General features: G+C 37.6%; 1 protein-coding gene across 1 annotated transcript in view; it reads right to left on the minus strand.

The window, feature by feature from the left end:
- Positions 1 to 7,640: 7,640 nt before the first annotated feature.
- Gabra5 (gamma-aminobutyric acid type A receptor subunit alpha5) overlaps positions 7,641 to 14,576 on the minus strand; it is a 71,988-nt gene continuing 65,052 nt past the window's right edge. Inside the window, exons 8-9 of the mRNA XM_076848735.1 lie at positions 12,302 to 12,513; positions 7,641 to 7,943 (exon numbers count right to left, since the gene is read on the minus strand). Coding sequence (XP_076704850.1) covers positions 7,641 to 7,943; positions 12,302 to 12,513 — 515 coding nt within the window. The remainder of the gene's footprint in view (positions 7,944 to 12,301; positions 12,514 to 14,576) is intronic.

The following is a 14,576-nucleotide window of genomic DNA, read 5'->3' on the forward strand; positions in this document are numbered from 1 at the left end:
AATTTAATCAATTGGAAAGACTTAAAAGCAAGAATGAGGCAAGAGAGAATGTGTGTTCCAGCCAGCTCCTGATCATCTCTTCCTGATGACTTCCCTGATGACAGGCTTTGGACTTGCTTAGCCAGCCCTCACATTAGGGAAGCAATTACATATCTGTATCCATCGTCTATATCCATATGTCTCCTACTGATTCTGCTTCTCTAGTTTTGCTCCCGGTGAATATAAAAGCATGAATTATCACACATATGGAGTGTGCTATTAATTCAAGCAGCAAGTTAGGAGGGTCACAAAACAGAATGTGCTTCCTCGCACAGACAATCCCCAGGAATCAGGAAGAAGAATGGGTTCACATGAGGAGAGAGCCTACAGATTGGGAGAAAATCTTGATCACATGCACCTCCGATAAAGCATTAAACTCTAGGTTATCTAAAGAACTCAAAAAACTTAACACCAAAAAAATAAAAAGAAGAAAACAAATGACCCAATCAATAAATGGGCTAAGAAGTTGAACAGACACTTCACAGAAGAAGAAATACAGTTGATCAACAAATATATGAAAAAGTGTTCAACATCTCTAGCAGTTAGAGAAATGTAAATCAAAACTACTCTGATTTCATCTCACTCCTGTTAGAATGGCAATCACTAAGAATAAGGACAACAATAAATGTTGGCAAGCATGTGGTGAAAAAGGTACACTCATACATTGCTGGTGGGACTGCAAATTGGTGCAGCCACAATGGAAAGCAGTATGGAGATTCCTCAGAAAATTGGGAATGGAACCACCCTTTGACCCAGCTATCCCACTCCTGGGTTTATACCCAAAGGACTTAAAACTCAGCATACTATAGTGATGCAGCCACATTAATGTTTATAGCAGCTCAGTTAACAATAGCTAGACTATGGAATCAACCTAGGTGTCCCTCAATAGATGAATGGTAAAGAAAATGTGGTATATATACTTGATGGAATATTACTCAGCTTTAAAGAAGAATGAAATATGGCATTTGCCAGTAAATGGTTGGAGTTGGAGAATATCATGATAAGTGAAATAAGCCAATCCCACAAAACCAAAAGCTGAATGTCTTATCTAATATGTGAATGCTAATTCACAATAAGGTTGGGGGGGCACTAGGGAAGAATAGCATTACCTTAGATTAGGTAGAGGGAAGTGATGGGAGGGGAGGTATGAGGATGTGGGGATAGGAAAGATAGTAAATATATGTAATCTCTGACCTAAGTCTTTGATCCACTTTGAGTTGATTTTTAAGCAGGGTGAGAGAGATTTAATTTTATTTTGCTACATGTGTATTTCCAGTTTTGCCAGCACCATTTGTTGAATAGGCTATCTTTTCTCCAGTGAATGGTTTTTGGCACCTTTGTCTTTATGAGCATATTCCTGGTGATCTCTCTGCAAGTAGGAGCAGCACTGAGATCTTGGGACTGCATATCTGTTTTTAATTGTTATGTTTTCAGATATATGAATGGTTTAATTATTTTTAAATGTTCCTCTTTGTCTCTAGTAGTATTTTTGTGTACTAAAGTTATTTTTTTCTTAAACTGGTGTAACCATTCTAGAACTCTTGGGGTTACTGTCTTCGTGCTATATCTTTTTAGTCTTTTGACCTAAACCTATTCATGTCTTTGAAGTTAAAAATGTGTCTCTTATTGACAGCAAGCAGATAGTTAATTCCGCCCCCCCTTTTTTAATTCAGTGTAACAACCTCTGTCATTTATATGGTTGAGTTTATAACAGCCATTTTGCTACTCATTTTCTAAAGGTCTTTCATTTTCTTTATCTATGATTTTCTATTTTTTTGGCCTTATTTTTATTTAAAGTTTTATTTCCCTTTATCTCATTTCTTGTCTTCTAGGACTCTAACTATATACTGCTGGTTTATGTGATAGTGTTACATCAGTCTTTTATGCTGTTGATTTATTTTTCCATTCTTCTCTAATTTCTGTTTCTCAGATTGAGTAATACCTATCAACTTATTTTCAAGTTTGCTACCTCTTTATTCTCCCTGCTCAAATCTGAGACTCTCTAGTCAATTTTTCATTTTAGTTATTATACTTTCTAACCTCAGAATTTCTATTGGGTTCTTTTTAAAAACTGATTTTGATCTTTTCTCTCCATTTGCTAGTTAATTTTCATTGTGCTTTTCTTTACTACTTTAAACATAGTTTCTTTTACTTCTCTGAATGTATCCATGATAACTGATTATATATATATATATATATATATATATATATATATATATATATATTAAATCCAACATCTCAACACCAAAAGGGCCAGTTTCCTTTGATTGTTTTATTTCTGCGTACAGGTCACACTTATCTATTTCTTTGCCTGTTTCCTAATATTTTCTGTAAACTGGACACACTACACATATATTTTAAAAGATTAAAATCTAATCATTCTCCCCCTGAAAATTTATTGCTGATCCCCTCTACTTTTCCTCCTTCCTTCCTTCCTTCCTTTCTTTTTTTCTGTATTTTTCATAGGGCTTGTTTCTTATTTTTTCCAGTAACTTTCCTGGACCCATTCTATAGTATTTTCATTCCACTGTATTGAGGTACTTTTAAATTTTAACTCTCATTTTTATTTTCTATTCTGGCTTTGTACTGATTACCTTCACTTCATGTCAGCTTAATATAAAAATTAAGGTTCGGCAAATGATTTGACACCATATTTCCTTGAGTGCTTTATGTTAGCAAGTTTCTCATACTTTGTTATGAGAATCAATATGTGGTTTGTAGCATATCTTCGAAGTTCAGATAATCAGCACTTTTTTGGACACTTTCTTGACTGTACACATATCAGTGTACATGCACACAGGCTTTCAAATTCTCAGGAGCATGTCAGAAGTTTTGATAGCCCCTATGGACTAGATCTGATTCCCTAGATATTTCTTTTACCATTGTGGTTGACTTCTTTTTTGCCCCAACTTGTATCACTGCCTTGGGAAGCTGTATCGACCTCCTCTAATTGATGCTGATTGCTGTTGTACTCAACAATGCCTTGGGAATAAGATAATTCCATAGAGCTCCAAGTCATGACAAACAGTGGCAAGTCTCTGGGAATGAAACTTTTTATAGAATTCCAAATTAAATCAGCTCCCTCTGGTGGCAGCAAGATTGCTGGTCTTCATGGTACCATATCAAGGTCAGGAGGTGTGAGTAAAATAATTTGGTAGTTATTTTCACCAAACACTTAAAATTCAGAATTATAATTTTATATTTATAATTTTATAATTTGTTGTATGTTATTTATCATATTTTAAGAGTTCTGAAATGACTGTTTTGGATTATTTTTCCAGTTTTTAAAACTTTTGACAGGGAGAGGACTACTAAGAACCTCAGTTCACAATTACAAAAGTCTCACATCTAGATGATAAATTTACATGGCCACCCCACATAAAGGATCACACCATTATTCAAATCCAGACAGTTGTCACCACATGGTATTGTATTGCCAGAATTTTTAGGTCAACGATAGTTAAGTTTATAAAATATATGAAATTTCCATTTTGCAACTCATAAGAAAAAAATTTCCTTGCATAGGATATGACCACTATGGAAATCCCTACATGAAGGAGTTTCATCAACTTAAGTCTACCCACTTTACAGTATTCATTCCTTTAGTCTGTCCATCTTCACTGAACACTTAACAGTGAGCTGCTAAAGAGATGGTGGCAACAACATGAAGAATGTAGAATTAGTATATTCTATATGAGATCAGTTAGAACTCATTACAAATTTTACTTTCTAAGATATCACTTTGCAATATATACTGTTTGATACTTGGTTTTGCCTTTCAATTTGAATGCAGAAGAGCTATGTAATCCTATTTCTTCAGAGGTTTTTTTCTGAATATGTCTTCAGAATTTTATTTCAGAAATTTTGAAGATATTTTTTTTGTGTGTGTGTGTGGTTCTGGGGATCATAACCAGTGCCTTGAACATGCTAGGCAAGCATTCTACCACTAAGCTACCTCCCCAGCCCAGAAAAATTTTTTTGAAGCCCAAATTTCCATAAAGACCCCATGCTTACTTCAAAATAGGCTATCTAGAGCCTTTGAGTTGAGGGTTGATAAGACTATTGAAAATGACAATGACAAACAGATAATCATGCAAATCTTTGATGAAATGAACCTTTTTGCACACTTCAAAAAGCTCTCCCTTTCATCCCTGCAAACCTGGTAAGTAATTGCTATGATCAGAGTAATTCATATTCAAATACTCACCATGTTTGCTCAGGGCATTGATCGTCCCAGATGTGCTACTATTGTAAAAAAAAGACATTAAGACTAATTTTTAAATATTTAAAACACTGTTTTCACAGAGTAAACTGTGCCATTTCCAATTTTCCAAAGAAATGGTTCTTTTTAACATGAAGCTAGTTCTTACAATGAAGGCTAATGTTGATTAAAGACTCAGTGTCATATATAGTTATGGTTTCTACTTGAGGTAGATCATTCCTTACTCAACCACCATAATCATTCTTATCAGTTCTCTGGAAGGAGCAATCTCATGAAAATACTTGGCTTCAGTCAGTGCATTTCCCCCACGCCCCCTCTCTGATGGGTAGAGGAATGTTACCCAAACTTATGACCATTCCATCAAGATCTGTTTCTAAGATCACAGAAACACAAATTTTATCCAAGAAAGGACAGATTTAAACATCATGTTTTCAGTATTAAAAGAAATTCTTTGGGGCATTTTTTTAAATGTAGTACCGGGATTGAATTCAGGTACTTGTACACTTAGCTCCAGCCCATTTTAATTTTTGAGACAAGGATCTCATTAAGGTATTCATTCTGGCCTCAAACTTATGCTCTTTCTACCTCAGCCTCCCAGGAATCTGGGATTTATAGGAGTGTGCCTCCAAGATGCTACCACTCTCTTAACAGAGTTTTCAAACAGGTCTTGAAGCAAGATTTTTCATTTTAGGTTACAATTTTGCTCAACACCAGCAACAGTGTAGAAGCAATTGCATGGTGTTATGAACCGAGACTTAGGAACTCAGAAGTGGAATTGAGACCTCCATTTTTTTCCTAATTTCTGATACGATTTTGAGCCCATTCATTTTCCTCCTTGGGTTACAGTATCCCAATTTATAAAGCAGAGATTTCCAATTTAATGAACCTACTTCACATAACATGTCCCATGAGAGACATACAGCACTCAGCACTATATCTAAGTCATTAACATGACAAATAGATGAGAAGATTTATAATATCCCTACCAATCTTTGACAGAGAGCATTTGCAGTACTATTTTAGTTTCTCCAAAGCATTTAAACCCAATTATTGAATGCAAACCAGAACAAGTTTATCCAAGGTTTTCCTGAGATGGACCTGTCGATTTCTAAGAAAGTACAGAATTAATTCTGATTATGGACTTGATATCTTCTATTTGAGGCGATATCAAAAGGGATGTTTGAATACCCTCGTTCTAAAAGTAGGGCATTATAATTTATAATTACTTTCTGAAAATTTTATTTCTTTCCCTGTTATCATTTCCCCCAAGCTTATTCTTTATTATGTTCTAATTAAAAATAACAAACCCTGAAATATCTGCAATACAAAATCAGAGACCTGAAAAGGAATATGCTCTTTTTTCACTAAATGTTTAACAGTTTAAATTTTCAGCAGCATGTAATACAGGAAGCATAATTCTAAACTGAAGCTCAGCAAGGGTTTTCTGTAATAAAAGTTAGAACATGTAAAAAAAAAATCACAACTTGATAAGGAAGACTCCCATCCCATCAGGACTGAAATAGTCAATATGTACATTTGGTTGTAACTTACAGTATCTTTTCTCCAAACTGCTTTACAAAACTGCAGTTAAAGAACATGTAAGAGAAATATAACAATGACAAATGAAAACAGGAACTTCATATTGAGCTTCAGGTTTTCTGTTTTTGTGACTTTTATGTTGTAATGTAATAGAAAGCACACACACTATCCTAAAAAAAATCATCACTTGTAATAGGGAAATGCTTTTTATGGGAGCACTGAAAAGCATCCTTTCTGTTAGCATATTATTTGTGAAATCCTAAAACCAGTTATCCATGAGGTGATGGAATATTTGCATATTTAAAGAACCAGGGCATGTGATCCATTTAGACAGGCCTGCTTTTATATTGTTGGTTAGTAGTCATAACTCCATTTTTAAGAATCTGGAATTCCAAGTAAGCCATGGAAGGGGCATGCCTGTTGATACTTATTCACACAGTAAGGAGAAGGTCCAATTGTAGTACTCTGCTGAGTGTTCACAGACTGCTAAAGGAAAGTGCAGAGCTAAGACCAGCAGTCACTAGACCCACAGAAAACACAATGGAAACACGCTGCAGGAAGCCTCCATCAAATAGAGGCCTAAGGGGCACTGCATCACTGAGATGTAACAGGAGAGACTATCTGGCTGTACCTGTGTGCCCTCACTATGGTCTAATCAAGTTTTCTCTCCAAGTCCTACTCCACAGAATTAGGTTGGAACAGGGGGTAGTGGTAAGTTTTAGTTTCTTTTATTTTTTTTCCCTAAGTAATTTCATGATAGGTTTCTTGTACATTGTTTTAAGGAAATGAGTTCACTTAAATGTGAGGTTCTTTTTTTTAAAAAAAGGATGTATGCCCAAAAGATCAGTTCATTTATTGTTTTTTAATGAACATTGAAGATTCATATACAAAAGCTAACAGCAGTAAGTCAATCATGAAATACATACAAGGAAGTATAATGGAAAATAACTCAAGTTACAATTTCTCACCACTGAAGCACTACACGCTGATGGCAGCGGGTGGTCAATATTCTGGAGACTGTGAACATGTGGGTCAAGGCCAAGAATGTCATCAAACCTCTTTTTGTTTTAATATCTCCTTTTCTTTCTTGATCATTGTTCAGTTAGTGGAGGGGTTAAAGTGGGGTGGGAAATAAATTTCTTCCCTCCCCACAACACACGAAAAAAAAAAAAAGAATTTTTAAGCCTAACTGCTTAGAAATTTTCCTTGGGGAAATGTTTGGTAGGCTAATCTAGTATACTATATATTTTTGTTATTAAATTTCTCTGCATAAATGTTTGCCTATTCTATTTCATAATGTCAGATCATGCAGTACTTTTTCAAATTTCAGAATAGTAAGAATTATCAAAGGCAATTGATTTTTGGACATAAATGTCCACTGTTTCCCTTTTAATGAAAAATGTGCTCTCTGTGATCTTTGTCTCTTGCAATAGTTGGTCAAGTAACAATCATGGAGCATTTCCTAAAATATTTATCTGTTGGGAAAACTTGTATGAAATGACATTCGAAGTATAAAAAACATTGTTAGGTAACACTTGGAACAGTTAAAAATATACTTATCTTGTTGTAAACTATCGATGTTGAGATACTGAGCATCTGAGTGTCAGAGTCATTGCCTTCTGTTTTTCTAGAAAGTTGTTTGCTTTATTTACCAATGAGACATCTTCAAAACATCTGAAGTTACATATAGAAACATCAAGGCAATATTATTTGTACATATTATTAAACATGCAAAAGTTTCCTGAAAGTGCCCAAATATGGAGAGTCCTCTTAGCTCATCCTCTCCCTTGTACCATTTTGCTGGAAGTATGGCTTCCTTGGTGTCTGGGAGTGTGGTGGCTTACTTTGGAGAGGCAGCTCCTTTAATCACAGGCTCCCTATTCAAATATGTCGCCCAGTAAACCAGGTTGAAAGTGCCAAACAAGACTGGGAATACAATTCGGGACATTTTATCAATCTTGCTGATGCTGTTGTAAGTCTTTTTGCTTTCAGAAGTCTTCTCTTCAGAAGGTTTTACAGAGACTGAAGATGCATTTGAGGTCCCAGCTGGGGTTTGTTCTTTGGGGATGTTTGGTGGGTGGGTCATCTTCCCAGTAGTAAAAGCATTTGTTGACTTATTTAGTATGAGTTCACGTTCCTTTTTCTGCAAAATATAATAAAAATGTAAGGACATGCCATCAGCAGGCAATTGAGCCCTCACTTTGAAGGTCTAAAGGTATACCTTTCAAATGTTGAAGAAATATCAGTTCATCCCTAATAGACGGCAGGCCTCCTTGGAGTTCTAAGTCTAAATAGCCCAAAGAACCACCACCCAGGGAACATGTCATGAGCAAGAGTCAGTTCTGATTTTAATGTTGGACATTTATTGGAAATATAGCATAAACTGAAGACTTCTCTTACACCAGAAATTAATCATCATTTCTTTACCTTTATGTGCATCAGTCAGATGAATGTGTGTGGTTATAAAGGAATCAATAGGAGAGCTCTAGAGAATGGGTGCTTAAGAATCATTAAGAAATCTTAACCTTTAGGGTAAGATGTCTTTCACTCAATACAGTGCTTCTGAGAATCATTCATGTTGTTGTTTATTTCAGTAATTTATTCCTTTGATGGTTTGAAGGGCATTTCTTTGTATGAATATACCACTGTTTGTTTCTTATGGATGGATACCTAGAAAGTTTCTGATCTTTACTAATATAGATTCAGCAGCTGTGAATGTTTTTGCTAGCATGTTTCATTTTTCTTGGATATAAAATTCTAGAGCAAGTAAGATCATTAATGGAGGAAAATTCAATAGTGATTACTTTTGGAGAGGTGGGAACAGGGGCTTCCTGCTAAGACGCATAGTGAACTTTCTGGAAGTTGATGATGTTCTGTACCTTGATATAGATCTGGAGCACATGGTTGTACGAGTTTGCCAAAATTCAGCAAAGGTAATCTTAATAATATTGTCTTTAATGCCATATGGCTTTTACTTCAAAAACAATAAAACAACAAACCAACATTGAGTTCTAGTTAATGATCTACATAATGATGTATTTCTTTAGAAGTGTACTGTCATCTGAAATTCATTTTGAAATGCATCAACATATAAGATGGATTGATGGATGGACGGAGAGAGAGATGACAGATGGTGATGACATAAACATAGTAAAATATTAATAGTGGACAGGTGTTCTTTGTAAATATTTTTAAACATCTGTATGTTTTAAACTATGCATAATAAAATATTGTAGAATAGGTATTTTAATTACCAAAATAATGTAATCTCATTAAATAAAATCTGGAAAACAGGATAGAAAGTGAATGGAAATATATAATCCATTAAAAATAGGGGAAAGATACGGGCTAAGAGGATAAGAAAGGAGGGAGTAAGTGTAAGCAGGAAGAGCAAATGCTGGGCCAGGTGCAGCTGTAAGGAGGGAGTGGGAGGGAGGGGGCCACACATCAGAAACTGGCTGTGTACAAACATGCACCATCATCTGAGCACCTTACCAGTCTGCCAGAAGGAATCAATAACCTTGCCTTACTGCTTTGGATGGTTCCATCTCTGGGTGTAACCAGGGAAAGAGGCACTTGAGGAGATACAGTGGTCCCTCAGTATTATGAAGGGATTGATTCCAAGATCCGTCTCATCATCCCACAGAAATCAAAATCCAAGGATACTCAAGTCCCTTACATAAAATGGCTTAGTATCTGTCTATAACCTAAGAACAACCTCCCATATACTTCAAAACATATCTAGTTAACTTATAATACCTAAAGCAATGTAAATGCTATGTAAATAGTTTCTTTACAGTAGTTTAGGGAATAATGACAAGAAAACAGTCCACACATGTTCAATACAAATATTTTTTTTCCTCAAATATTTTAAATCTATAATGTTTGAGTCCAAGGATGCCATACAAAACCCATGGATTCAGAAAGTTAAAGGCACATCAGTCATGATAATGTGTGTTTTTATTTATGAAGCATTAGCATCAGGAAGGAGCAACTACTCAAGACTCAAGAGAGTCTAGATTGTTATGGTGGACATAGAGATGTCTTCTGGAATCCCCTTCCAGAAAGAGGTTGCTGGACAGCTATGGGCAGTGTTATTTCTTTCAGGAAACACCTGAGCTGCAGAAGCTGCCTGTCTGAGTCCCATCGTTCTTGAGGAATCAGATACCTGTGATGACTAAGTCCTGGCCAAATACTTCCTCCAGAGCTTCCCAGTTATCCTAGGCTTTGCTGGGCCTGCATCACCCAGGGGAATGTCTTCTGCTGAATCTCACTTCCTCCTCTGTGCTTTCTCAGGTCCTCACCCCTAAAAACTACTTTGCACCTAAACCCTGATCTGGTGTTTGCTCCTGTAGATCCCAGCATGGGACAAAGGTGAACACAGTCTATTTTCACATCCCTTATATGTCTAAGGGCAGTTTACACAAGTAGAGAAGCACTATGCTTAATCAGTCATGGGCCTCCCCAAAAGTCTGATGATCTCACTGCACAAAGCCCTATTGGAAGGAAGGCTGGAATCCCAGTACTGTGGTCTTCTGGGGAAAAACACCTCATCTCAACATTCTACAAGACTGATGGAGGCTAGTTGATTATTTTAGAGCCCCCCTCCTTCTTCCAGGTCTCCATTCAGATCTAGATCTAGAACAGTAGGCTGGCTGAGTGTGAATGTGTCAAATGATAGTAATGGTGACACTGTTGACAACATTCAGCAACATTTCAGGTCTCTCCATTCACCCTGGGCTTTACTTTCCTACTAGACTCACAATCATGGACCAGACAACTTCAAGTAATGCAATGGTTTCTTGATAGCTTTTCTACTTCTGACTTAGCCATCTTCACTCTGTTACCGGGCAGCATGGAAAACCCAGTAAGTTGGTAAGCATTTACCTTCCAGCAACCCAGACCTAGGTGCAGGAAGCATCTTTTCCTCAGACTCCTTTCTTGTTCTTTCCCCCATTAAATATCCTCTTTGGTTCCCCTTCATCTGTAGGATCAAGTTCAAATGATTTGGTCAAGAACCTTCACAGTCTGAGAACACCCTGTCTCTACAAATGTTTTCCTAACTCCCTACCCATTGTCCACTGCAGTCAGATCATCCCTGTTCCTCGTAACCCTCTGACACACCCACCAAACAGGTTCTATGTGGTAGAAACATCCCACACTGGGGTAAGCACACACACAGGCAGCAAGCAGGGAAAAGGAAGCCCACTGTTTGCCTACTCACATAAAATACTACTTAAAAGTACAGAGACTGTTAAAATAGACCTTGTGCATACACAACAGATTTATTTGTTCTGTGCATGATATAATTAGCAGTTTATCATGTGCTGTTTAATTTTCTATCCATTTACCATACTCTCCTACTCAGGCCTTTCCTTCCCCTCTTCCGTGACAAGGCAAGTTCTGCCTAGCCTTCTTCCAACAGAGTGAGTTGAACTTGGAAGTGGCACTTCCATGAGTGACAATGGAGCACAGGAGTGCACACTTGGCCTTGAAAATGAGAGAGTTAGATGGGTAAAGTCAAGTCAGACCTTTTGAGTTTTCTCATGAAAGGAAATGTGTCAACTCCAAGAGCATACCGGGCTGTGGATGGGTCAGCAATGAGTGCCCTCAATGGAACCAGCGTCCTGGGCTGGCAGTTACTAATTTGTGGTGCATGGTAGGGAAGTCAGGACATATACCTCAAGTCTTCTATAATGCCTTCTGGGACTCCTTTCAAGCAGATTTTCCAAAGGAAAGATCGAAGCTTATTTCTAAGTCTTCCCCAATGACTCTGACCTCTTCTCTCGGTACAAAGGATTTATTTGTTCTGTGCATGATATAATTAGCAGTTTATCATGTGCTGTTTAATTTTCTATCCATGTACCATACTCTCATCTCCCAAAGGATATGATTCAGCTTAGATTCTTGTGTAACTCTTTTTCCTTCAAATGTTCCTTAAATTTGGGCACAAGTCACCTGTTAAATACTTGATGATTAGTTGTTTTGAACAGAGGAATACTTTTCATAATGCATGTGCATGTTTTAAGTGAGCCAAATCATTGTCAGTGGTACTAGGCATGATTGGCTGACGGATGCTCCCATTAGGCTGTGTGCCCTCTCTCTGGTTTGAATGCCACCCCAAAGAAGATACATTGCATGGGGAAGTGGCAAAATAACAAGCAGGAAAATAAATCAATTAAAATCTGTACAAGTCTTACCTGAAGAGGTAGGAGTTATTTTTGCAAAATTAGGCATGAATATAAACAAGTCCAAACCATTTAGCTAACAACAATTTTGACTGAATAAAATTGGTGATTTGAAATATATTAGAAAAGTGATCTGCTATTTAAAAGAAAAAAATTTGTAAGGGACTTGAATATAAGGGAAGGAATCATTCTGAGGTTGAAGAAGAAGCAAGAAGGAGAAATTTCTCATCTCTTATTTAGACACAGATTCAGGTAGGCTTTCTTGGTCAAGGGAACATGAAAGAAAGGAAAAGGAAGAAATTAAAGTCAGTACCTTGATCTTGGCTGCTTCCAAGGCTTTTTTGCCATCCCAGGCCCAGCCTCTCTTTGTAAAATAGTTGACTGTGGCAAACTCAATCAGCGCAGAGAAGACGAATGCGTAGCACACAGCAATGAACCAGTCCATGGCGGTGGCATAGGCCACTTTGGGCAGGGAGTTCCGAGCACTGATGCTGAGTGTCGTCATGGTGAGCACAGTAGTTACCCCTGCAGGTAGAGTGCAGAATGGAAACAGATCAGCAGGGCCCTCGTCCCCTGCTACAACACTGTCAAACATGACAGACAGTGACACAATTGTAACCCCAGCCTGTACCTGCCTCTGTCTAGATGTGTTCATAATGTTTCATGCATTCAGTGCATTTTAAATATCACTTACTCAACATGTTTCTTTCCTCTAGAAAACAAACTGAGGAGGGCAGGGATTTTGGTCTGATATCTACATAGCTGTGTCTGCTTTTGCTTGGACCAAGCCAAGCAAATCATTGGTGCTCAATGAGGACATTTTAAGTGAATGGTGTGTCCTTGTGGCATTAGAGCAATTTCCATTTGAAAAATGGCAATTATGTTCACACAGCATTTAGCAAAGTGCATCACAAAGACTTGCTATGTGTTTTATAAGTAGTTGGTACAAGGCAAATTGATAAGTTGGACTTTCTTTCCTTTGGATTAACCCAACCTGCAAAGTGCAACTGGAACACTGTATCAGTCTGAGTATGTCACTCCCTCAAAGAAGGAAAAACATCCCCTCAAGCTGTTGTGCAAGGCACCTGCAGCCTCTAGGGAAATGTTATAGTGTATAGTGACCATACAACAAGGCTAAATTCCTTAGGGGAAAGCATTCCTTTAGAACTGCAAAATTATGGGTCACCCTTTGGAATGGAGTCGTGATCTCCATTTTGCAGGAGAAATCCTGAAGATATAAAGGCACTTAGCAATGTGCCCACATTCTCCAGCTGGTAAAGGAGACATCCCATCTTTGGAGCCAGGCCTAAAGCTTCAGTTTGTGTGCTTTCTACATGCTAACCCTGCCTTCTTTTCCAAAAAAGTTTTTTTTTTTTTTTTTTTTTTCCTGAATGGGTGTGTAACAGTGTTTGGGATGTGGGTATAAGCATACTTGCTGTGAGTCAAACAGTGAATCCCTTAAACTTCATATAATTAAGCCCTAACCTCTAGGAACTCAAAATTTGATCCTATTTGGTAATATGGTCTCTATAGAAATAATCAAGTTAAAATAAGGCCATTAGTTTGGACCTAGGTCCAATATGACTGGTGTTCATTACAAGGGGGGAAATTGGGGGCTGGGGTTGTAGCTCCGTGGTAGAGCACTTGCCTACCATGCTCAAAGCCCTGGTTCCATCTCCAGTACCCTCCCTCACCATAAAAGAGGAAATGTGGAGACAAATAAGCACATGCTATAAACACTAGAGTTGTGCTACCACAAGCCACAGAGCTACCAGAAGCCAAGGACAGAGGCTGGAAACAGATTCTCCCTCACAGTCTTCAGGAGGAACCAACCCTACCAACATCTTTATCTTGGACATCCAGCCTTAAGAACTGTGAGACAAGAAAGCTCTGTTGCTTAAAACACCGAGTCTGTGGAACTTTGTTATGGAAGCCACAGGAAACCAATATAGTACCAAGGTAACATAATATTGCTGGTAGTTAGAGCAGTTATCTGTTTTCAGACCAAGTAATTCCTTAAAGATATTTATGTATATTCTTTGAACATAAATCTCTGCATGGAATTAATGCTTAATGAGACATCATTAGACATCTTTGACTTTTCTTAGGAATCAAATATTATCACTGTGCTTGGAGGAGGAATTCTGTGCCAGCCCCTTAAATCTTCTCAGGTTGTTTAACATCTTAACATGCATTGGGAATCTCCAAGAGGAAACAGACTCTACCAGGCTTGGTCCCCAGCCCATAGTGCTATTGGGAAGTGGTGGAAATTTTAGGATGTAGAGACTGGTGGGAGGTCTTCCAGCATTAGAGGCATCTGGGAAGCAGATACTGAGATCCTAGCACATTTCCCTCTCTCTTTCATTCTCTATCTCATATTCTGATCATGAGGTGAATGTTACACACTTCTGCTATGATGAGCTGCCTCATGGAAGGCCCCAAAAGCAACAGGGTCAATTTACCATGGACTCCAAAACTCAGAATCAAAATGAACCTTCCCTTCTTTTAAGTTAATTTTTATCTCAGGTATTTTGTTGCCATAGTAAAAATCTGACTTACAGTGAATTTTAAGGTGAGAGTCAGAGATG

The sequence above is a fragment of the Callospermophilus lateralis genome, chromosome 3 (assembly GCF_048772815.1).
Source record: "Callospermophilus lateralis isolate mCalLat2 chromosome 3, mCalLat2.hap1, whole genome shotgun sequence".
NCBI lineage: Eukaryota > Metazoa > Chordata > Mammalia > Rodentia > Sciuridae > Callospermophilus > Callospermophilus lateralis.